Source organism: Bos javanicus, chromosome 1, assembly GCF_032452875.1.
Source record: "Bos javanicus breed banteng chromosome 1, ARS-OSU_banteng_1.0, whole genome shotgun sequence".
NCBI lineage: Eukaryota > Metazoa > Chordata > Mammalia > Artiodactyla > Bovidae > Bos > Bos javanicus.
In genome coordinates, this window is record NC_083868.1 from 58,705,559 (window position 1) to 58,730,355 (window position 24,797).

A 24,797-nucleotide genomic window follows, 5' to 3' on the forward strand; every position below is an offset into this window, starting at 1 on the left:
ATATCCACAGATTATTTTGAATATAACATGCTTCTCTTCAGTGTCCTCTTTCATTTGTTTCAAGAAGGAGAAAAATACGTCTTATTAATCCAAGGAATAGGCTAAGTGACACAAGACTCTTTAGTATGATCCAGAGTAAACACTTAAGATACAGGATGCTCAAGTCCCAACTTGGCACACCTACAGTGCTTGAATAGATTAATAGTACCTTCTATTGTTATTTGTGCGTGTTTTAAATATGATCTCATCCTCACCCAAAGATACTGTTGGGTAAGGAGAGTGGGGGAAACACTTATAAACAGGCGAAGATAAACAGACTATTAATTCTTTATTGTAAACGATTTTGTAAACTTTATTGTAAATTATTTCTATCTCAGAGTAGAATAAAACAACAGATGAAAACTCCCTCCACTTTCACTCTCCAAATGAGTTATTGCATTATAGCAACTTTGATATCCAAAATACTAGAGTTTAGCCTGAGTTTTAGAAGACAGACCCTTCTATGCCTCACGGCTTAATAGTTCAACATAGGATTCTTTTCCTAAATCCTCACCAAAGATACTGTCATTAAGCTTTGATCTGAAACATAAATGAGTAAGTACTTTAGAGGCATTTCTGACTAATAAACTCCTGAGTTCTTAAGGGACTATGGAAAGTCCCATGATTTGCTAAACTCAAATGGACAAGTGAGTACCCACACAACCTTATCAGGAGCCACATAAGTTGGTTCAAAACAGACAAAAGCCCATTTGGTTGTTTCCAGCTGTCCCATCTACAATATTCCCAGGGTTAAGGTTCTCTTATTAGTATAGGCCATATGGCCTTTAATTACTGTTAGCTAACAAATAAAAACAAAAGTGAATACAATGTATTCTGTGTAAGCATTATGCCCTTACAGGAGTCATATTGTCAATACTTTGTGCTTTTATTTTTTTTTAAGTGTTACTGAGGTATAATTGACATAATTGCACGTATTTCAAATGTACTGTTTGACATTTTGGTATATGTATACAGCCATGAAACTGTCACTACAGTCAGTGTAGTGAACATGTTCATCACCTTCAAAAGAAATTTCCTCCTGCCTGTTGGTGATCTCTCCCTTCCATACCTCCCCGCTGCTTGTCCACAAGGACCACTGATCTCTTTTCTATCACTGTGGGTTAGTTCTGCCTGTTTTATAGGCTTCAGTGATTCATTTCTTTTTTTTTTTTCTTTTGGTCTGTGCTGGGACTTCATCGCTGCATGAGCTTTTCTCTAGTTGCGGAGAGCCAGGGCTTCTCTCTAGTTGCTTTGGGCAGACTTCTCTGCTGTGGCTTCTCTCGTTGCACAGCACGGGCTATTGGGTGCGAAGGCTTCAGAAGTTGTGGCTCTTGGGCTCTAGAGCACAGGCTCAGCAGTTGTGGCACACAGGCTTAGTTGCTCCACAGCATGTAGGATCTTCCTGGACCAGGAATCAAACCGGTGTCTCCTGCATTGGCAGGTGAATTCTTTACCACTGAGCCACCAAGGAGGCCCAATTCATTTTTTTTTTTTTTAATTATTGAGTATTCACTGTATTGGGCTTCCCTGGTAGTTAAGCTGGTATAGAATCCGCCTGCAATGCAGGAGACCCTGGTTCAATTCCTGGATCAGGAAGGTCCCCTGGAGAAGGGATAGGCTACCCACTCCAGTATTCTTGGGCTTCCATCTTGGGTCAACTGGTAAAGAATCTGCCTGCAATGCGGGAGACCAGGGTTTGATCCCTGGTTGGGAAGATCCTCTGGAGGAAGGCATGGCAACCCACTCTAGTATTCTTTTCTGGAGAATCCCCATGGACAGAGGAGCCTGGCTGGCTGCAGACCATGGGATCACAAAGAGCTGGACACAACTGAGTGACTAAGCACACAGCACAGCACGTTCACTGTATTCACAGGTGATTCAGAAAGAATCACCTGGTAAAGAATCCACCTGCCAGTGCAGGAGACACAGGAGACGTGCATTTGGTCAGGGACAGGAAGAAACCGTGGAGACGGGAGTGGCAACCCAATCCAGGCTTGCCTGGGAAATCCCACGGACTGAGGAGCCTGGTGGGCTACAGTCCATGGGGTCTGAAAAAAGTCAGACACGACTTAGCAACTAAATAGCAACAACAACATTCAGTGTATAACACAAATGCCGTAATTTGTTTATCCTTTCACTTGTTAATGGATATTTGGGTTGTGTTTCTGCTTTCTGGCCATTGTGAATACAGTGACTATGAGCTTCCATGTAAAAGTCTTTGTTTGGACACGAGCTTTTATTTTTCATGGGTAAATGCCAAGGATAGAAAGACTAGGTCATATGATAGGTGTATGCTTAGGTCTGTAAGAAACTGCCAAATTGCTTTTCATAGTGGTTGTACATTTTACATTCCTAGCAGCAGTACATGAAAGTTCTAGTTCTGCATCCTTACCAACACTTCCTGTGGTCAGTCTTTTAAAATTTTAGCCATCCTGCTAGATGGCATTTCGTTGTTATTTCCTTTGCATTTTCCTAGTATTAAGCATATTTTCATGTATTTATTTGCCGCTCATATATTTTCTTTGTGCAGTATATCTTCAGATCTTTTGCCCATCATTTTAATTGTGAGTTTTCTTACTGAGTTTTAGGAGTTCTTTTTATGGCCTAGGTATGAGTCCTCTATCAGATTTATGCTTTGCAAATATTTTCTCCCAGTCTGTAACTTGTCTTTCAGTTCTAACAACTTTTCTTGAAGAGCAGGCGTTTGTTACTTTCATGAAATACAATTTACCAATTTGTTCTTGTATGGGTTTTGCTTTCAGTGTTGTAGCCAGTAAATCTACCTAATCCAAGGTCACAAAGGAAGTTTTGTAGTTTAAGGTTTTACATTTCAATCTGCCATACATTTTTAGTTTATTTTTGCTTATGGCACAAGGTATGGTTTGAAGTATCCTGTTTTTGCATTTACACATTGATTTGTTTTAGCACCACTTGTTAAAAAACTATACTCTCTCCACTGAATTGCCTTTCCACTTTCATCACAAGTCAGTTGTCCATTTCTGTGTGTAGTTATATAGCCTTTTTGAGCTCATATTTGTTTCTAAAATTTTAAATAGTAATGCCAGGCAAAATAGTGGGGATAAAATTGTATCTATTCTTTGTAGAATTATTTGGTGTTCTAGAGTTTATAGCATCAAACAAAGTAACCACCTAAAGCTGTAACATTTTAAACTTTTAATAAACATTTTTGTTCTTTTACATCAAAAAGTCATTCTAGTTCTGTCACGGTGATATTTGGCTTCAGCTTTGGCCTCAGGTAAATACTGATTTTTAAAACCTTGGCCGTTGAGCATTAGGCCAAAATGTGTATGCAGTGCCTTTTAAAGGAGATGTATCACTTTTCATTCAGTGAATGTGGGTGGCTATTTCCCACACACCTTTGCCAGTACTGTCTCTGAACAGTATTTAGTAATTGCCTTCTATGTGCTTTACTATCTAACTGGGGTACTCAGTGAACAAAGGAGACGTGGTCTCTGTTTTCCTCACACTTCCGGTCTGGCAGTAGGGAGATCCGAGAACAATTCTGTTCACAGATTTTTAATTACAGCAGTGGCAAGTGCTTCAGAAGAGCAGTACTGAAGGCTGGGGCACATACCATGGGAAACTGGAGGTAAAATCCTTAGCAAACCATACCGTTGAAAGCATCCATCGTATCTTTGAATCCAGACTATGTTTTTTCACCTCTATTAAGCAGGGTTCTTTTCCTGTTTTATCCTCAGTTTATGCTTTCGGTCATATTTTAATTGCAGAGATTTTATGAATTCTTAAGTTGGAGGTTAATCAATTTAGGGTGATGTGCTTAGTCTGTCTGTCGTGTCCGACTCTAGCCCGCCAGGCTCCTCTGTCCGTGGGATTCTCCAGGCAAGAATACTGGAGTAGGATTACCTGGTATTACTATTTAATACTATGCCCTCCTCCAAGGGATCTTCCCAACCCAGGAATCAAACCCAGGTCTCCCACATTGCAGGCAGATTCTTTACCGTCTGAGCCACCAGGGAAGCCCAGTTACTTGCTTCCTTGTAAACACTGAGTTTTAATGAGTCTTTGGATAGTTTGTAAATCTTCTTCCATCTCACCCATGAAATAAATGCCAGGACAGATCAATTTGAATATGTAATCATGATTTCATAACACATGTGTAGTAGCATTTTTATTGCAGTACTGCTGATGCTGACTCCTCCTGTGTATGTCATTCTCAAACACATGCATTGCTTATATTTGGCTTGCTTATGATATGTTTTCTTGGTAAAGCAATCAAGGGAATTTCTCATTAACATTCAGAAAAGTTGGTATCACAATAATTTTAGGCAGTTTTTAAGAGAAGTTTCTAGGTGTTTTGAGCAATAGTTTTTTTTTTTTTTTAAGTAGTTATAAAATTTCTGGGTTGACTGCTTTTGAAAGGGATAGTTGTCATGCAAGACTGTTTGAATTAAAAAAAAATTAATTAAAGGCACTTCTTAGGCAGTGTATCTGAGAAAATCTATCCAAAACCTGAAGAGCCATCGCAGTACTCGGAACCCACAAAAGTTAAGAATCCATTCAGAAGAGTTTGCTACGGAGAGCCCTTGGCACTGTGAGCTTGGAGTTTAAACCATTTAACCCAAGAAATTTCATTATTATTATTAAATACTTCTGGGAAGGAGGACTTTGAAATACACTAATACTTCATTTTTTATCATTATTGGATTTTAAAAGTAGTTCTAGTCGTTCACTTTTGTAGTATTAAACACATAGGGAATTCCCTGGTGGTTCATTGGTTAGGATGCCACGCTCTCACTGCTGAGTGCCCTGGCTTCAGCCCCTGGTCAGGAAACTAAGATCCTATAAGCCAGGCAATGCAGCACCAAAAATAAACAAACACACACATATAGATAAATCCTTATCTACATAGCAAAGATATTTCGAGAAGTACAGTTTACAAATAAAAAGGTTTGAACATTTTTAAAGGCCTTGTTACGTATTGCCAAATTGCTTCCGACATTTCTTACAAAATAATAAACCCAAGTTGACCTTTGATGGTTGTAGGTCATTTTAATTGCCATTAACAATTCATAAAGTCTTGTCTACTTTTTCCCTTTTTTGTGTTTTTTTTCTTTTTTCTTGTCTATTTTCTGTTTATTCTTAGAGTGTAGCTCTTTAATGATTTGTCACTTTAAATCTACAGTAGTCGAAAATATTAGTAATAACTTTTAGTAAAGAGTTGGACACAACTGAGCGACTTCACTTTATATACTTTATAATAACTTTTAATTATACATAAATTGAGTCAGTAAGACTATACAAAGTTCACTTGCAGTGTGTAGAATCTTGTAGACTGTTTCTAGCATATAGAGATCTTATTTTTCTATTTCTTAGGTCTTTATTCCAATGAAGGTTGGCAAGTCTGACCTCTTTATATATAAACATTATTGTGCTATATTTAGTTCTGCTGCTGCTACTAAGTTGCTTCAGTCGTGTCTGACTCTGTGCGACCCCATAGACGGCAGCCCACCAGGCTTCCCCGTCCCTGGGATTCTCCAGGCAAGAACACTGGAGTGGGTTGCCATTTCCTTCTCCAGTGCATGAAAGTGAGAAGTGAAAGTGAAGTTGCTCAGTGGTGTCCGACTCTTAGAGACTCCATGGACTGCAGCCCACCAGGCTCCTCCATCCATGGGATTTTCCAGGCAAGAGTACTGGAGTGGGGTGCCATTGCCTTCTCCGAATTTAGTTCTAATACCATATATTATCATTCCTAGGACATATTCCCCCCACCCATATCTTACAGTTTTGAAATTAGTGTCTGTCCTGCAGTTTCTGATGTGCCATAGTTTAATATGTAGGGTTTTAATAGTTCTTGAATATATTATAATTGATGGTGTCTTAGATTAGATGAAATATGGTATTACTTCTAGGCAAGAATGTGTGTGTAAGAACTGCCCTTATGAGACAGCAGCCTAAGAGTATTAGTATGGATCCTTAGTTGGTTGCCTTACCTTGGCTTCACCTAGTCAGTGAGTTGTGAATGAACATATATTAGCAAAATGTAAAGAATAAAAATAGCAAAAAATGGGAAGCTGTAAAAAATACAAGTAACAAAAAGTGGACTACTGTAGTTTAAAGAAGATTGTTAAACTGTGGTATACATTTAATGGAATATTACACAGTTTAAAATGATACTTATTAACAATATGTAAAGTTGTATTATAGTATTGATTATAGTTATGTAAAAAAATGGAGAGGAAATAAGATCAGGGTCAACAGTATTCAAGTTGTGAGGATTTTCTTTAGGTATTTTTTAAGCTATAAGTATATTGCTTCTGGAAATAAAGGAAAAGTACATAATAAATGGGCTTCCCTGGTGTCTCAGTGGTAAAGAGCCCACCTGCCAATGCAAGAGACCAGAGTTTGATCCCTAGGTTGGGAAGATTCTCTGGAGAAGGAAATGGCAACCCACTCCAGCATTCTTGCCCTGGAAATCCCATGGACAGAGGAGCCTGCGGGCTATGGTCCAAAGAGTCGAACACGATTTAATGACTAAACAACAGCAACAACATAATAAATGCTTGTTTTCTTTACTGTTTGTATCATTTAGCTATCTTTTCAGCTGTTTACATTCTTGGTAAGTTAAGGTATGAAATGAGTGATGTTTTTTTCTTTGTAACTTGAAACCAAGAAATATTCTAAAAGTTCACTTAGAAGCCTTATGGGATATTAATGTTAGCTTCACTATAACTTTTAACTGTTTAGTAAGTTTTATTTTAGAAATAAGAATAAGAGGAATTTCTCAGGTGTTGTTTAGATAACTTTTTATTCCAAATTTATGACAACCGATTAACCAGAAATTTTCTACTACTATTTCCTGTAGCAAAATTGTGTTGGGTCTGTTTTCATTAGTATTGTTATTTCCAAATATGCCCATTTACTTTGCAGTTTTTTTTTTTTTTTACTGTTATTTATGTTTGTGTTATAAACCTAGGCTTTAATATAGCATTATGCATTATTCTTTAGAAGATGGATATTCTAGGAACAGTTGCTTTTCGGTTGTTCTACTTGCTCTTTAGTTTATGAATGGTCTGTTCTGTCATGTCTTTTTCATCTCCCTTTTGCTATTCTAATATAGAGTTCGTTAATAATGGAAAAGAGGCATCCCAGGCTGTTCTTTAAGGTGAAAGTATTAGTCACTCTGCTGCTGCTGCTGCTAAGTCACTTCAGTCGTGTCCGACTCTGTGCAACCCCACAGAAGGCAGCCCACCAGGCGCCTCTGTCCCTGGGATTCTCCAGCCAAGAATACTGGAGTGGGTTGCCATTTCCTTCTCCAATGCATGCTAAGTCGCTTCAGTTGTGTCTGACTCTGTGCGACCCCATGGACAGCAGCCCACCAGGCTCCTCTGTCCATGGGATTCTCTAGGCAAGAATACTGGCGTGGGTTGCCATTTCCTTCTCCAATTAGTCATTCAGTTGTGTCCAACTCTGTGTGACCCCATGGTCTGTAGCTTGCCAAGCTCCTCTGTCCATGGGATTCTCCAGGTAAGAATACTGGAGTGGGTTGCCATGCCCTCCTCTGGGGATCTTCCCAACCCAGGGACTGAACCCAGGTCTCCTGCATTGCAGGCAAATTCTTTACCGACTGAGCCACCAGAGAAGCCTATTTTTTTAAGGTAATAAAGGTTAAAGTTACTGGCTAAAATAAGGTCTTTTGAATTATTTGGTAGTAATCTCCAGTCCGTAGCTCTCATCTTGAGTGGGTTGCTGAAGTCTCAAAACCTGTTTTCCTAATCAAACAATACCTGCCTCCTACAACTGTTGTTAAGGGTTAAATGAAATGTGTTTCTTTTTTAGCACAATGTCTGGAGTGTGATATGTGCATAACAAGTAGTAGTTTATATGTGTTTTTAATTTCAGAACATTTAATTGAGTTACTGATGTGCAATGTGGAGGGAAGGGAGGGGAAAAAAAATGATAAATATACTCCTTGAAGGCAGGCAATCTGTTTGTATGACAGTTTTACCATTGGTCATAGGATTCTAACCTATAAATTTATACCATAGAACTTATACACTAAATACAGTATTCTGTTATTCTGGTTAATACAGAATATCACACTCAGCCCAATTTTATTTGTAAAATTTTGAAGTGAAAGGAATCTGTGATTATTTCTAGAAATGCTATAAAGGTTGTTTATGGATAAGCTTGTCATCAAACCATAAACATATGTAGTGGATACATTTTGAATTCTCCATCCAGCTACTTGTCCACTGGAGCTTTTACCGTTTCTATTTCTTATACAGGGTTCGTTGTATTTTGGTAATTGGAGGGATGTATGTGTTTGTGCACTCAAAAGATTTCACTGTGGTAGGAAGAACTCGTTCCCAATTCTGTTAGTCCAGTTTGCCATCTGTGATCATTCTGTACTTCTCTATTCTGATTCCCACTTGTGCCTGCACATTTCCTGTAATCCATCTCACTAATTTTTATAAGCTAGTTACCTAATGACCTTATATTTGCCTTTATTCTTAACCTTTTGGCCTATCTATTTTTTTAAAAAATAGCACATTGAAATATATATATCGTATAAAAATATTTATTCTTGAAACCCTCTCCTTTCTGTTATGTTGTTAGATTTAGTGGACCAAGAAAGAAAACAAGGACCTAGATGCTCTCTGCCTTTTAGTTTTGCCGTTCTTAGCAAGGCGGACTGTCTGCTTAAATTTGCTTCCTTCAAGGTCCGAAAAGGGCTGCCTATCCCATACAGGTGACCAGAGTGGGCTGCCATATTCCAAGGGAGTAAGTGTTTCTCATGGCCTATGTCTTTTAAAAGAACAAAGAAATCAGAAATCATTCCCAGAAGGTCCCCAGTAGACTTTGCCCTACCTCTTACTGGTGAGAACATTGTTTCATGCTCGTTTCCAAACCAGTCATTGCCAAGGATACTGGAATAATACCTTGATATTTAAGGTTTTGCTATCACAAGATAAAAAGGGGGAACTAATGTGGCAATAGTAACCTGCCACATAAGCCTTTCTTATGGCACTGTTCAGTAGGTAGGTTAAATAAAATGAATAGAAAGGTGCTTCACAAAATTAATTTTTGTACTATATAAATATAAGGTAATATTATTAGCTGGAATTGTACCAGTTCTGCAAGCATGAAAATATTAAACAGGATCTTGATGCCTTGTCCCAGGAAGATAGACTGTGTATGAAAATAAGTATTTGCTTTTCTTCATCTTCAAAAAGAAATAATCTTCAATCAGTTGGGTAGAATGTATTTTTCTAGGTGTTATACTATTAATGAAGTACCCCAGTATCAGTGAAGGATTTTGTATATAAATAAAATATTGCCTTGGAACCTTGATATCATCTTTTACATAACACCTCACTCTTGCCCCCAGTACCTGTATCATCCAAGACTGGTACTAAAACCATTTCTGGGATAATGAAGTCACTCAGTGTTGTGTATTAACCAGCAGCAATTTGTAAGGCATCTTGTGAGACAGAAGGAAGGGAACGGGCCTCTGGTGTCGTGATTTGCCACTGCAGTGTTCTGCAGTGTAGGAGGGAGGCTGATGACTCATTACGTCGGATGGTTGCCTGTGCTAGCTGGATTTTTCCCTGTCTACAGCATGACTTTTTTTTTTTTTAATCTTTCACCAATACGGGGGAGGGGTACTGTTTCAGTTTGTGGCTATTAGAATATTGGTTTTAATTGCATTTACTTTTTATCCTTAAAACAGGAGTCCAACAGCTAAAGTCATTGTTTAGAATATAATCATTGAGTTTATTCTCTGTGAGCGCAGGCACATAACCACATTGTTTTCACGAAAGCAACAGTTTTTAAAGTAAATATCACACTTTTATTTTTTAAACAATTGAAAGCAACAGTAATAATTGCATACTGTATTAGAAAGGAGTTATGACAGCATATAAAACTTGATGTAGCATTAAATTGCATCATAATTGCTTGGATCTTATGGTGATTTGGCATAAGATTAATTTACAGTATAATCTAACTTGCAGTATAGTTTGCTTATGGCAAAGTTGAACTGTTTTGGGAGATTTTTATCTTAAAATGTCTTTAAAAGCCCATGCTTTTTTACAGAAAGACATAAGCATTCAGTAGTGAAGCAGATTTTTGTGGAGTTTTTAATTTTCACTCTTTTCATAGATAATAATGATGGGTGATTAATGGATACAAATTAGTATGTTATATGGCCATGTTTATTAAACTGCTATATGCTTTGCCCTATTCAGTAATGAAGTCAATATGTCTGCCTAATTTATCATTTTTATTTTATTTGTGGAAAGGAAGTACTTCTATCTTTTTCTTGTAAAACATACATGTATATCATGAAGGAGAGGGCAAAACTTGTTTGGATTAAGAGGATATACAAGAGCATACAAAGAATTTCCCCGATTACAGTTGACTGCTATAATATCCTATTATCTGTCAAGATTCTGGGGAAATGGTGGGAGGATGTTTATTTATTTAGTGTTTACTTGTTTTTCTGCAGTTGGGGTACTTTGGTGAAAAAGCTTTAGAATTATAGTCTCTATCTATCTGTATGTATGTGTATCTTTACATCAGCTGCAGGAATTACAAATTTTAATGTTCAGGAGACTCTATTACCTTGGACTAAGCCTCTTGGAAAACCTATATGCAGGTCAGGAAGCAACAGTTAGAACTGGACATGGAGCAACAGACTAGTTCCAAACAGGAAAAGGAGTACATCAAGCTGTATATTGTCACCCTGCTTATTTAACTTATATGCAGAGTACATCATGAGAAACACTGGGCTGGAAGAAGCACAAGCTGAAATCAAGATTGCCGGGAGAAGTATCAATAACCTCAGATATGCAGATGACATCACCCTTATGGCAGAAAATGAAGAGGAACTAAAAAGCCTCTTGATGAGAGTGAAAGAGGAGAGTGAAAAAGTTGGCTTAAAGCTCAACATTCAGAAAACTGAGATCATGGCATCTGATCCCATCTCTTCATGGCAGATAGATGGGCAAACAGTGGAAACAGTGTCAGGCTTTATTTTTTGGGGCTCCAAAATCACTGCAAATGGTGATTGCAGCCATGAAATTAAAAGACGCTTACTCCTTGGAAGGAAAGTTATGACCAACCTAGGTAGCATATTCAAAAGCAGAGACATTACTTTGCCAACAAAGGTTCGTCTAGTCAAGGCTATGGTTTTTCAAGTAGTCATGTATGGATGTGAGAGTTGGACTGTGAAGAAGGCTGAGCGCTGAAGAATTGATGCTTTTGAACTGTGGTGTTGGAGAAGACTCTTGAGAGTCCCTTGGACTGCAAGGAGATCCAACCAGTTCATTCTGAAGGAGATCAGCCCTGGGATTTCTTTGGAAGGAATGATGCTCAAGCTGAAACTCCAGTACTTTGGCCACCTCATGCCAAGAGTTGACTCATTGGAAAAGACTCTGATCCTGGGAGGGATTGGGGGCAAGAGGAGAAGGGGACGACAGAGGATGAGATGGCTGGATGGCATCACCGACTCGATGGACATGAGTTTGAGTGAACTCCGGGAGTTGTTGATAGACAGGGAGGCCTGGCATGCTGCGATTCATGGGGTTGCAAAGAGTCGGACACGACTGAGCAACTGAACTGAATCCTTGAAAGTTTCTCCAAGTGCTTAACTGTTAAGAGGTTGGATCCTGAAACTTCTGGAGCAAGGAAACATTTTCCAGTATCAGCAAATAGTACCTTAGACTTTTCCCCTGTGACTACTGGTGATGGGCTCTATCTAAGGTTTATGTTGGAGGAGGAGTAAGTTCCTTTTAGAAACTAAGACTTCGGTTGTATGGAAACCTGAACTCTAGACTAATTGCTTGACTTAACCTGAGAACTGTCATATGGGCCCTGCTTTCTAAATCCACTTTCGTATTGTTTTTTCCATTTCAAGAAAACAAGCCAAAAATTGTAGTGCTTCAAGTGTGAGTCTTAAACTTCAGTTATCCAGGGACCAATTATTCAGCTTACTCATTGTTTAAATATTTGGGTTCTCTTAAATCAGATGTCTAGAAGGAAGTCTGGTGCATAAGGCAGCCACCTGTCTGTATCCGTGACTCTACATGTGTCTTATTAATCTTTCTTCATTTGCTTTGTTTTTAAGGTTACACATTTGAGAACTCAGACAGTATTGGTATTTTTTCCGTCTGACTTATTTCATTAAGAATAATATCCTCTAGGTTCAGTGGCAAGATTTTCTTCTTTCTTATGGCTGAGGAAAGTGGTAGGGCTTCCCAGGGAGCTCAGTGGTAGAGAATCTGCCTGCCAGTGCAGGAGATGCAGGTTCATCCCTTGGAAAAGGAAATGGCAGACCACTCCAGTATTCTTGCTAGGGTAATCCCATGGACAGAGTAGCCTAGCAGGCTACAGTCCATGGGGTCACAAAAGTCAGACAGGACTTAACAACTGAAAAACAACAATGTTCAATTATTTATGCGTACGCTGCCTTCTTTACCCATTCATCTATTAATGGGCACTTAGGTTGCTTCCGTATCTTGGCTGTTGTAAACACTGATTTGTTTAAAAATAGGATCATCTTAATTTGATATAATATTAATCAGATGAATGCAAATTTGTGGATCTGGTAAAAAGTGTACCTAAGAAAATACATAGAATTATCACCTAAGACTTGATTTTCTTATTAATTTGATGTCAGTGTTCTTAATGCCTGCTGTCTTTGGCATAAATTAAACAACATATGCCTAAAACTAAAGTTGAAAACTAGAGAATCATCGGTTTCCTATGGTGGCTAGAATTATCCAACTGAGTAATAAATCCACAAGGCAGCTGAATCATGAACAGACTCATTTGATTTCCACAAATGACTGCTCATACATTTCAAGGCTCTCATTGTTTAAAGGGAAAAGTTGTAAATACCTATATTTTAAAAATCAGAACAGATACCATTATTGCCTCATAAACATTTCAGAACACCTTCGTGACCCCTAGGAGATTTGAAGCACCTGTAAGAAAGTTCTACTGTATGCTCTAATGTCTCCTTAATCATCTTTCAAGTTTCAGTTTATTATCCTCTAAGTCATCTTGTCCTGCCCAAGTTTAGGTTAGATCCTCTGCTTTATACACTTCTAAATCTCTCTGTGTTGCTCCTATGAGAGTACCTTTGTCAGCTTAATATAACTATGTTTGCTTTTATCCCACCAGGCTAGAAACTCCTTGGGGAAGAGATTGTGTCTTACTCCATTGTATTTTCAATCTGTAATCTGCACTTGGCGTATCAGATCAGATCAGTCGCTCAGTCATGTCCGACTCTTTGCGACCCCATGAATCACAGCACGCCAGGCCTCCCTGTCCATCACCAACTCCCGGAGTTCACTGAGACTCACGTCCATCGAGTCAGTGATGCCATCCACCCATCTCATCCTCTGTCGTCCCCTTCTCCTCTTGCCCCCAATCCCTCCCAGCATCAGAGTCTTTTCCAGTGAGTCAACTCTTTGCATGAATTGCCCAAAGTACTGGAGTTCCAGCTTTAGCATCATTCCTTCCAAAGAAATCCCAGGGCTGATCTCCTTCAGAATGGACTGGTTGGATCTCCTTGCAGTCCAAGGGACTCTCCAGAGTCTTCTCCATCACCACAGTTCAAAAGCATCAATTCTTCGGCACTCAGCCTTCTTCACAGTCCAACTCTCGCATCCATACGTGACCACAGGAAAAACCACAGCCTTGACTAGACGAACCTTTGTTGGCAAAGTAATGTCTCTGCTTTTGAATATGCTATCTAGGTTGGTCATAACTTTCCTTCCAAGGAGTAAGCGTCTTTTAATTTCATGGCTGCAGTCACCATCTGTAGTGATTTTGGAGCCCAGAAAAATAAAGTCTGACACTGTTTCCACTGTTTCCCATCTATTTCCCATGAAGTGGTAGGACCGGATGCCATGATCTTCGTTTTCTGAATGTTGAGCTTTAAGCCAACTTTTTCACTCTCCACTTTCACTTTCATCAAGAGGCTTTTTAGTTCTTCTTCACTTTCTGCCATAACAGTAGTGTCATCTGCATATCTGAGGTGATTGATATTTCTCCCAGCAATCTTGATTCCAGCTTGTGCTTCCTCCAGCCCAGCATTTCTCATGATGTACTCTGCACATAAGTTAAATAAGCAGGGTGACAGCATACAGCCTTGACGTACTCCTTTTCCTATTTGGAACCAGTCTGTTGTTCCATGTCCAGTTCTAACTGTTGCTTCCTGATCTGCATACAAATTTCTCAAGAGGCAGATCAGGTGGTCTGGTATTCCCATCTCTTGAAGAATTTTCCACAGTTTATTGTGATCCACACAGTCAAAGGCTTTGGCATAGTCAGTAAGTAGAAATAGATGCTTTTCTGGAAGTTTCTTGCTTTTTCCATTATCCAGCAGATGTTGGCAATTTGATCTGTGGTTCCTGTGCCTTTTCTGAAACCAGCTTGAACATCTGGAAGTTCACAATTCAATTAGGCAATATTAACTTACACTAACAGAATAGAGTTAGTAGTCATCAGTATTTTCTCTTATGCTTACTGTTTGGTGCTTCACAGCAATCCCAGCAGATTTTACAAATGAGTCTCAAAAGGTTGAAAGAATTTGATTTACTTGAGGGCACAGTTTTTAACTTCAAACTCAATTTGTCTGACTCAAAGCCTTGGTCTTTGTTTCTCAATAAAAAGAAGCAGCCAGAATAGATAAAGTGGTACTCTTGAAGAGTTACTCATATGACATTTTGAATATAGTTTTTAGTTTTATTTGTTCTGTTTTAAAAGAAACATTGACATTGTAAAATACTTGAGAACAGGGTATAGCCTCAGGGGAGAAGGAGCTGAAAAAGGCTGTCCTTTCAGGGACAGTTGAAGACACAAAAGAGAATTTCCTAGGAGAGGGAGTATACTCTGTGTGGCTACAGTAGTTGGAAGAAACAGGGCCAGAGGGTACAAGTTATGAGAAAGTGTTAATAGATTTAGGTTGGATACAAAGCAACTCTCTTAGAGAAGATTTTTAAAAATAGAATAGTGTTTTAAAAATTGAAGCCCTTTTTAAATAATAGGTATTATTTATGAGAGTTTTGTAAGCATTTTACATCTCACAAGGAACATTTTTTACAAAACTGTAATTTAGTCATAAGCCCAGGGTAGGGGATACGTCAAGGGAAGACACAAAGAGATTCTGATTTGTCCAAGATCTCCTGCCGCGTGTCACTGGTAGAATTAGGATCTTTCCTAAGCGTGACTCAGTATTTCATGCTATTTCCACTTTAAAAGGCAGATGACCATGTATCATAGGAAATAACCATATTTGAGGAAGAAGTTAGACTGTATTGTTATAAATTTCTCTTCTGACTTTGAAAATCTTTGATGTTCTGTAGATTAAAATTTGACTTCCTTTGCTTGTTCACTACTTCAAAGCCTTTGCCTAACCCATCTCCCAAATAAATGCTTATCTTTAAACTTTGTTTTTCTCTTATCTAAGTAGTTTCTAGAAAAACTTCCGTCTTTTAAAATTTAATTCTAGGCTTTTGCAGTCCCATTCCTCCTTACTCAACAATCCCTTCTGTATCTTTAGGAGGCTGGAAAATCCTAACAAACCAGTTTCCCCTTTTCTTTACTTCCTCCCTCAACTTCCCTTGCTCCAATATAACTTTCCTATAGAATCCAAAATCCTTGATTCTTTTATGCTAACATATGTGACTATAATAAATATTTTTTCATGATTTCCAATGACTTACGCACTAACTTCATCTTTGCCAATAAATGACCAAAGTGATGATAGTCTCTTATCTATCACCATCTTTTATCGTCTTTAAGGTATTGGTACTTATCTTGCCCCTTTGCTCATATCCTTCTCACTTGGAAGGTCTCCTTTATTGCCATGTGGTTTTGATCTTTGTTTTTACTCTTGCTTGTTTCTTTAATCTCTCTTTAATTCTTCCCTGTTAGCTCTGTCCACCATCCCCTTTCTGAAAGCACCAAGAGTATCAAACCAGAATTCCACTGTTAATGACTTTACTGTTACACTCCCCTCCCAAATTGCTTGACACCTTGGTTTGTTGTTCTTGTTCATTTGCTCTGTCATGTCTAACTGTTTGCAACCCCATGGACTGCAACACGGCAGGCTTCCCTGTCCTTCACCATCTCCCAGAGCTTGCTCAAACTCATGTCCATTGAGTTGGTGATACCATCCAGCCATCTAGCCCTCTGTCATCCCCTTCTCCTCCTGCCTTCAGTCTTTCCCAGCATCAGGGTCTCTTCCAGTTCTTCGCATCAGGTGGCCAAAGTATTGGAGTTTCAGCTTCAGCATCAGTCCTTCCAATGAATATTCAGGATTGATTTCCTTTAGGATTGACTGTTGATCTCCTTGCTGTCCAAGGGACTCTCAAGAGTCTTCTCCAACACCACAGTTCAAAAGCATCAATTCTTTGGTGCTCAGCCTTCTCTATGGTCCAACTCTCACATCCATACATGACTACTAGAAAAACCAGTAACTTTGACTAGACAAACCTTTGTCGGCAAAGTAATGTCTCTGCTTTGGTCCATCTTGGTTGAAAGTGGAAGTTACTCAGTCATGTCTGACTCTTTGCGTCCCCATGGACTATACAGACCATAGAATTCTCCGGGCCAGAATACTGGAGTGGATAGCCATTCCCTTCTCCAGGGGATCTTCCCAACCCAGGGATCGAACCCAGGTCTGCAGTGCAGGCGAATTCTTTACCAGCTGAGCTACCAGGAAAGCCACCTTGGTTAATGGATTACAGATCATGTTCCAAGAAATGTAGGATTCTGTAGTGATCCTTCAGTGGCTCCAGAAAGACTGGAAAACATTAGTCTACCCTGCCTGAATGAATCCCCGAGGCTCAGGGTTTGATTTTCCTCTCATTCTGTATTCTTTCTTTCTGGACTCAACTCAGCCTTGAAGCTTACTTTCCAATTACTGGTTCCTCCAACTCATCCCCATTGGTTTACACTTTTCCCACAACTGAATCAGTTTCTCCTCTGCTCCTTGTGTATTATCATTTGAACACTTAAGTAGTCTTGCTTTATGGTACAGTTGTTTACAGCTAGTGAAATCTCCTTTTATTCACAATCTTTATTCCCTAAGTTTAACACAGTACCTTTTCCTTGGTAAGAGCTTGGTAAACAGTTAATGAATTGAGTCCATTTGTTACCAAATTAAGTTGTATGTACCCTGCTCATGCTGTAGCCCCCTGAGGCCCTCTGCCTCCATGGGGAAGGTTTTTTTTTCCCCCCTTTCATGTTCCGGCAGCCAAAAAATGAAACCAAAGCGGAACGGAAGCAACACAATCTTTATTCAGTGGCCAGAGAATGGAGAAGTGGGAACTTAGTTCAGTAGTCAAATTGTCCCCTTAATGGCAAGAGGGATTTGCTTTTAAGGAATAAAGATAATAGGGAGAGGAGTAAGACTAATCATGGGGAAGTATATGCATTAGTTTTCTGGGAAAAAGGCAAGGTTTTCCTGGAAACAGACACCACCACCTTTCTGGCTTTTGGTCGGTGACTTCCCTTCATGGCTGCAGGTAGGAGTGTCATTTTGTACACCAATGTAGTAAAAAAAATCACTGTAGAAAGAGATTTAGGGTCTTTTGAAGATCAGATTCATCACCATCTTGATTTCAGTTTTTTGATATCCAATTTTTTGTTTTTCTCTCCCTATAGCTTCCTTTGTGTCCAGACCCTGTGATTAAAGATATGTTAGTTCCTGTTCAAGGGAGGGGTTGGTTAATTTTGAGCAAGGATCTGGTGACAGCTCTGGTAAAACATAGACGCAACCCATACTATTTCCAGAGCTTTTTAACTTCTCACCATGCCTGCTTCCCCTCTCCTCTTAATGTGAGATTGATTAAACATCATTCTTCTCGTAACAGTCTTTGGTTGTTTCCTGTTGTTTGTAGGATAAAGTCCACTAGGCATTCATCTCTAGACCCACAAATTAATCTCTACCTTTGAATCCTTATTTCTCACTGTTGCAGTGCAGTTTTTTATTGCAGTCAGGCTGGTCCATGAACTCTCCTGAAATTTTTATTTCCCTTCTTTTGTTCTTGTTATTTCTCCACCTGGTATGACTTTGCGAGCCTCCTTTTCCTTTGCTAATCTTTGAACTTTTAGTAAATAAATGCATATTATTTGGTACTTTATTATCTATTGATCTGTGACCTTTTCTTTAAGGTTGTTAGGAGACATTATGTAGCTTTTTATCTCTGCATGTATTTTATTTCCTTTATTAAATTGTCTATAATAAGTTAGACCAGCAATTACAAGGAAACTTTCTGCTCTGGGATCTGTAACTAGTTTTCTATTTGGACTCAGTACACTGTTTGGGTCTTTCAGGTTGTGCATCTTAAACTAGATAAATTGAACTAAATTTCCTAAACTGTTCTGTATTCTGCTAAAGGCGAGGGGTGGGGGGAGGTAGGGATGATCACAGAAACATTTTAAAGATAGATTATACGTTTAAACATTTTTTTTTAAACATAAGATATAATTTGTTAGATGGTAAAAAATAAAGTAGGGAAGGAAGGAGGTATGTTTCAATTTTAAATAGATGGGCAGATAGGCAAAAAGGCCTCTCAGAGTGTGGGATATTTGAGTGAAGACCTGCAGGAGGTATAGGAGCTGACATCCAGGTGAAGAGTACTCCAGACGAGGGGAATAGTGTGTACAAAGACCCGGAGACAGAATGTGCGTGTGTTTTGCGTAATAACAGAGTTCCATGTTTATGCAGCATGATAAAGGTAAGGAGTAGTTGGGGAAGTCAGAGAGCTAAATGGCAGGGTAAGATGTTGCAGGGCTAGAAAAGCCACTGGAAAGACATCACTTTCCTTGTTACAGTCCGTGGGATATTTTCTATGGAATACCTTGTGTAGGGATACAATTCTGAGTTTTAATAACTATAGACTATATAAAACTACAGTTTTAATAACTGTAGACTATCCGAGAATGAGGTAATTTTAACCAAATCTTAAGAATTTTATATTCTATTTTACTTTGAAGAAGTGGTAATAACTCAACTATACACCAGAGTTCACTACCTATATTGGTTCTTTTGCTTTAAAGTTTCTAATTATAACTTAATTTCTTTTTTATTATAGGTAAATTAACATGATGGATTTCTCCAAGCTCCCCAAAATACGTGATGAAGATAAAGAAAGCACGTTTGGTTATGTGCATGGGGTCTCAGGACCTGGTGAGTAATACATAATAATCATAATAGTAAAAATCCCTAATATCAGTTAATATCTTTTCAAGATGTTTTAGGCAGAAATACACAAGTTTCTCTTCACCTATGTAAATTCTGTCTTTAGAAGATTTCATACCTGCTGTAAGACTGAGGCAATACTTCCATCATAAGGGTTACTATAACATTTATTATCTAAATTTAATAATTACTATGTAAATGTATAGATAGTGTTACCTGTCTTAAATTTTTTTTTGTTGTTAAATCTGAAGTTAAAAAGCTATAAAGTTTATAGGTTTTATTTTGTGATACCTAAATGTCTATTAATGTGATTTATATTTTAGTCATTGCTTTTAGAACATTTCTCGGAAATATCAACCATGGCTCTTTGCATGTATAAATCCTTCTGAGTGATGATTCAGATATCACGTAACTAGCTACCTGTAGCAAAATAGTCTTATGACATGATAATGAGAATGGAAAGCAGTTTATGTTTGTTTTGCCCACAGCTTGGAGTATTGCATTTTAAGTAATAAATAAATCTCCTCCTAGTATTAAGTTTGTTATTCCACATTTCCACTGCAAATGTGATTCAGTTTCTGTTGGTAAAACTACTCACTGATTTGTAATCTTTAGTGCCGTGAAAATTCACTTTTCCTTGTCTTTTTATAAACCTCTTGTTGTAGTCTTTTTGATGTTCTAATCACAATAGAGGTGATGGTGCTTTTGGGTGTTAATACAAGTGAAGATTATCAGTCACTGGGCCGCTTATTTCTCCCTAGTAAGCTTCTACTGCTTAGAACTTGGTGTTTGAGCTTGAATTTTTAGCAAATAATATATTTCACTATTTTCAATCTCTTCACCATTCAGAGAAACAATTTTTCACCTTGATGATCATAAAGCCTTTAAGGAAGACAGACTGTACGTAGGAACTTTTAGGGAAAAGGCAAAGAACACTCTCAGAAGAGTTTAGGTGAAAATATTTTTCTGAAATTTGTCGACACTTTAGTTCTCTGTGGTATCTCAGTGTGGGCCTCCCGGGCGGCACTAGTGGTAAAGACCGTGCCTGCCGATGAAGGAGACACAGAGATGTGGGTTAGATCCCTGGGTCGGGAAGATCCCCTGGAGGAGGGCATGACAAGCCACTCCAGTATTCTTGCCTAGAGAATCCCATGGACAGAGGGGCCTGGTGGGCTACAGTCCATGGGGTCACAGAGTCGGACATAATTGGAGTGACTTAGCCCACATTTCTATGCTTCTTAATTATTCTTATAGATACAGAGGTAAATATTGATAAAAGAAATAAATTTCCATTGTTCTAATGTAAGTTAAATATTAATTCCCTAATAGTTTCTACTTGAATATTACCTAATTCATAGTTCTAATTAATTGTATCTGAAGGCTAAATATTGAAATAGACTTACTCCATTGAGGCCTGCGCAGGTCCCAACCTGTCTGTGGTTTGGGGTTGCTATCTGCCTCATAGAGCAAAGTAGAGGCTTTGTCTTCTGGGAAGACAAAAGTCGTCTTCTCCTGAAAAGACCTCTTACACAGTTAGCATTGGCATCTTCCAGGAATAGGAGGGCAGGAATTGAGACCTTAGGAGTCTGGTAGGGAGAGGCAGAGATAGAAAAGTTGAGCTTCTAGGGAGATGACATTGGTTGTAACTAGAAAGTTCAGAGTAGGGTATTGTTACCTCCAGAACTCGTCACTGTTAACTCTGTCTGGCTTCGTGACAGTCATAAAAATGGATTCCTTAATAAAATAATAATACAGTTTAAAAAAAAAAAACCACCATAGACTTATTCCTATACATACCTGAAAACATCCAAACTTACCCTCCTGCCAGAAAAGTAACTTTTGCTTGCTGGGCAACATGATCCAAAATAATAAGTGCAAAATCTAATATAGATTTATAAGAAATAGGAATTCTTAATGAGGCTTTCACCCAGCGGTCATGACTGATTATAAATATCCTGTTTGTTGTTCTGCTCACTCATGTCTGACTCTTTGTGACCCCATGAACTATAGCTTGCCAGGCTCCTCCGTCCATGGGATTCTCCAGGCAAAATACTGGAGTGTGTTGCCAACCTACTCCAAGGGCTCTTCCTGACCCAGGGATCAAACCCGCATCTCTCGCGTCTTTTTCTGCATTGCAGGCGGATACTTTTACCACTGCACCACCTGGGGAGCCCAAATGCAAATGGAGTTTTTCTAGGTAGATCTGTCCCAGAAGAGTTTCAAGAACCACTGGTATAAAGTTAGAAACTAAAGTTGTTGTTTTATGTGATATTTCTCAGAAGAATCGTGAAAACAGAGCGTGCTGATGATTGTTAGTTTTAGTCTTTTATTATTATTTTTTCCAATACCCACCATTCCTTGTATTATAGCAACCTAGACTGATGAAAACTTGCCTCAGTGCTACTAGTTAAGAGTTCAATGTATATTTGTCATATAGAACTTCAAAATGAAAATAGTATTCATGTGTATCATGTAAACAAGTAATCTTAGCCTAAAGCCTAACAAAATTTTATTCTGTTTATCCCATCTATGCATATGCTAAAAAATGTGTCTTTTTGATTAACAAAACAAAAAGAAATGGAAGAAAATATTTGTAGTGATGTGACTATCAAAGGGTTAATCTACAAAATACACAAACAGCTAATGTAACTTAATATAGAAAAACCAAAACAATCCAATCAGAAAAATGGGCAGAAAACCTAAATAGACATCTTACCAAAGAAGACATACAAATGGCCAACAGGTACATGAAAAGATGTTCAGTATCACTAATTATTAGAGAAATGCAAATCAAAACCACAGTGGGGTATCTTCTCACAGCAGTCAGAATGGCTGCCGTGAAAAAGTCTGCAAATTATAAATGCTGAAGAGGGTGTGGAGAAAAGAGAAGCCTCCTACACTGTTGGTGGGAATGTAAATTGGTGTAACTACTATGGAAAACAGTACAAGTTTCCTTAAAAATAAAAAATAGAGCTACATATGATTCAGCAGTCCCATTCATGACTATATATCCAGAAAAGAGGAAAACTGTAATTTAAAAAGATACATGTACCCCAGTGTTCATAGCATAACTATTTATAGCAGCCAAAAACCAGAAGCAACCTAAGTGTCCATCAGCAGATGATCAACTTAAGAGGATGTGGTGTATATACACAAAGGAATGTTATTCAGCCATATAAAGAATGAAATATTGCCCTTTGCAGCAACATGGGTGAACCTAGAGAATATTAGAAGAAAATCAGACAAAGATAAATATTGTGTGATATCCCTTATATGTGGAATCTAAAAAATAATACAAATAAATCTGTATATGAAGTAGAAACAGACACTCATAGAAAACAAATTTATGGTCATCAGTGGGGAGAGGGAGGGAGGGACAAATCAGGAGTATGGGATTAACAAATGCAAACTACTGTACATAAAATAGATAAGCAACAGTGATTTACTGTACAGCACATGGAATTATACTCAATGTATAATAATCTATAGAAAATAATCTGAAAAAATTATGTATATATCTGAATCGTGTTATATACGTGAAACAAACACAGTGTTTTAAATCAAGTATAATTTTTTTTTAATGTACTTTTTGAGAGACTGTGTGTCCCATAGGAAGTGTTTTATGTTTCCTATAAATATGTGAGAGAAGTGTATTAACAAACTTACTGGGTATTTTAATTCTGTGGAACTGTTCAGAGTCTTGAGTCATTAAAACACTCATCTGCTCCTTTCAGTGGTTACCGCCTGTGACATGGCAGGCGCAGCCATGTACGAGCTGGTGAGAGTGGGCCACAGCGAGTTGGTTGGAGAGATTATCCGATTAGAGGGCGACATGGCTACCATCCAGGTGTATGAAGAAACTTGTATCCTTTTTACTTCAATTTCTGGCCATTTTCTACAAGTCAGAATTTAAAGATTTTTGGCCAAGGTAAAAGCACCACTAGTGATATCAGAAACATGGAATGCTGGTATTTTGAAGAAAGCTGATAGATAGACATTTATTGAAAGGTACTAGAAATTAGTGCTCTTATTTTGAGAAATCAGTATTATCTCCTGAACTTTCATTGCTGTTAATATTTCAGTGCTGTTATTCTTATGCATTACTTCTCTGACTACTTAATTAAGTTTTATTTGGGACAGCTTTTTTGCCATGCAGAAATATATGCTTACAGGACCTCTTCTCTCTATGTCAGTATTGGAGTGCTAATTCTAAACAAAATCACCTGAAATTTTTAATAAAATTAAAAGTCTTCATAGCTATGAAATCATCACTAATCAAAAGGACTTTTTTCTATTGTTAGATTTATCTTTAATTTAGTCTTTCACATGGTTTAAAGATTTAAAGTAAACAAATGAATGTGTGTTTAGTGAGAACCTGCCCCACTTTTGTCATCCTGTATTTGGCCAGGTTTCAAAACAGACATGCATTCATGCAACCAGTTTGTTAGTTCCACTTACTATATATCCTTCTAGTTTTTTATATGGACCATTATAAATGTGTATTTTTATTTCCTTTTTTTTCCCCAGAAGATAGTATAAGTACTGTTCTACACCTTTTATTCACTTAAAAATATTTGTATTGTGGAAGATGGATAGATATGTGATAAATAAGATGCAGTGTGTATGGTAGATCACTGTAATATTCTTTCAACTTTGCTATAGGCTTGAAATATTTTTATAAACAAATATTGGAAATTAAAGTATATTTTGGAGATCTTTCATTCATAAAAGTACCTGTCCTTTTTTACAGCTACATAGAATTCCAGCATATGAATATACCATCACTTATTAATAAATCTCTTAATGATTGTTAAGTCTTAAAATTTTTTTGGTTGTTTCTCAGTCTTAAGAGTTTAAGTTTTTTTTCTAATTCTAATATCCTTTTTAAGGAACTGATATTCCTCATCAGTATAGTTGAAGCAATGTATTATAGAGAGGCTTTTGAATCTATTTTTAGCCTGTGGGTCCCAAACTGTGCCCAAGGCACTCTGGGCAGCTGCAGCAAACTCATGTGGTGCCCCGGGATGTTTTAAGGATTTGCGGTAAACACAAGAATATTCAACATCTTCTCAGACACCATGAGAACTAGTAGCTTGAGATAATAAACAGTTTCATTATCTGACTGCACTGTATTCTTGTCGATGATGTCATATCTTTGTGAAGCCGAGTTTTTGGCAATTGCTAAGCTAAAAACCAGGTGTCATATGAAAACCAGGTGTCATATGATGTGGATTGGGTATTCAGTCTGAGTCCTAGGTTTGGAAATTATAGACTACCCAACAGGCACATAAATCCCCTTTGCAAGAATTGAGATTATTTAAAAATGAAGTTAAAATGTTCTTTTTTCTTTCAATTTTTGTGTCTTTTTGTTTCAATTTATGTGTCTTTTTGTTTCAGAGTGCTACTCACTTGTTAGACACATAAACTTATTAAAATGTTTGAGCATGATTATTTAGTAGATGGAATTATAAAATATATCTTTTGTTGTAGATCTCTATGAAAAAGTTACCGAAACACTCACGATGCTGTGGACTATAAGTTTGAAAATCTCAGGTTT

At 37.9% G+C, this 24,797-nt stretch overlaps 1 protein-coding gene across 2 annotated transcripts in view; it reads left to right on the forward strand.

Annotated features, from left to right (window-relative positions):
- Nucleotides 1-24,797, forward strand: part of ATP6V1A (ATPase H+ transporting V1 subunit A) — a 60,705-nt gene that overhangs the window by 11,098 nt on the left and 24,810 nt on the right. For both annotated transcript variants that reach the window (XM_061427119.1, XM_061427109.1), the window contains 2 exons: nucleotides 19,134-19,228; nucleotides 22,975-23,103. In XM_061427119.1, the coding sequence (XP_061283103.1) occupies nucleotides 19,144-19,228; nucleotides 22,975-23,103 (214 nt within the window). In that variant the 5' untranslated portion in view covers nucleotides 19,134-19,143. The remainder of the gene's footprint in view (nucleotides 1-19,133; nucleotides 19,229-22,974; nucleotides 23,104-24,797) is intronic.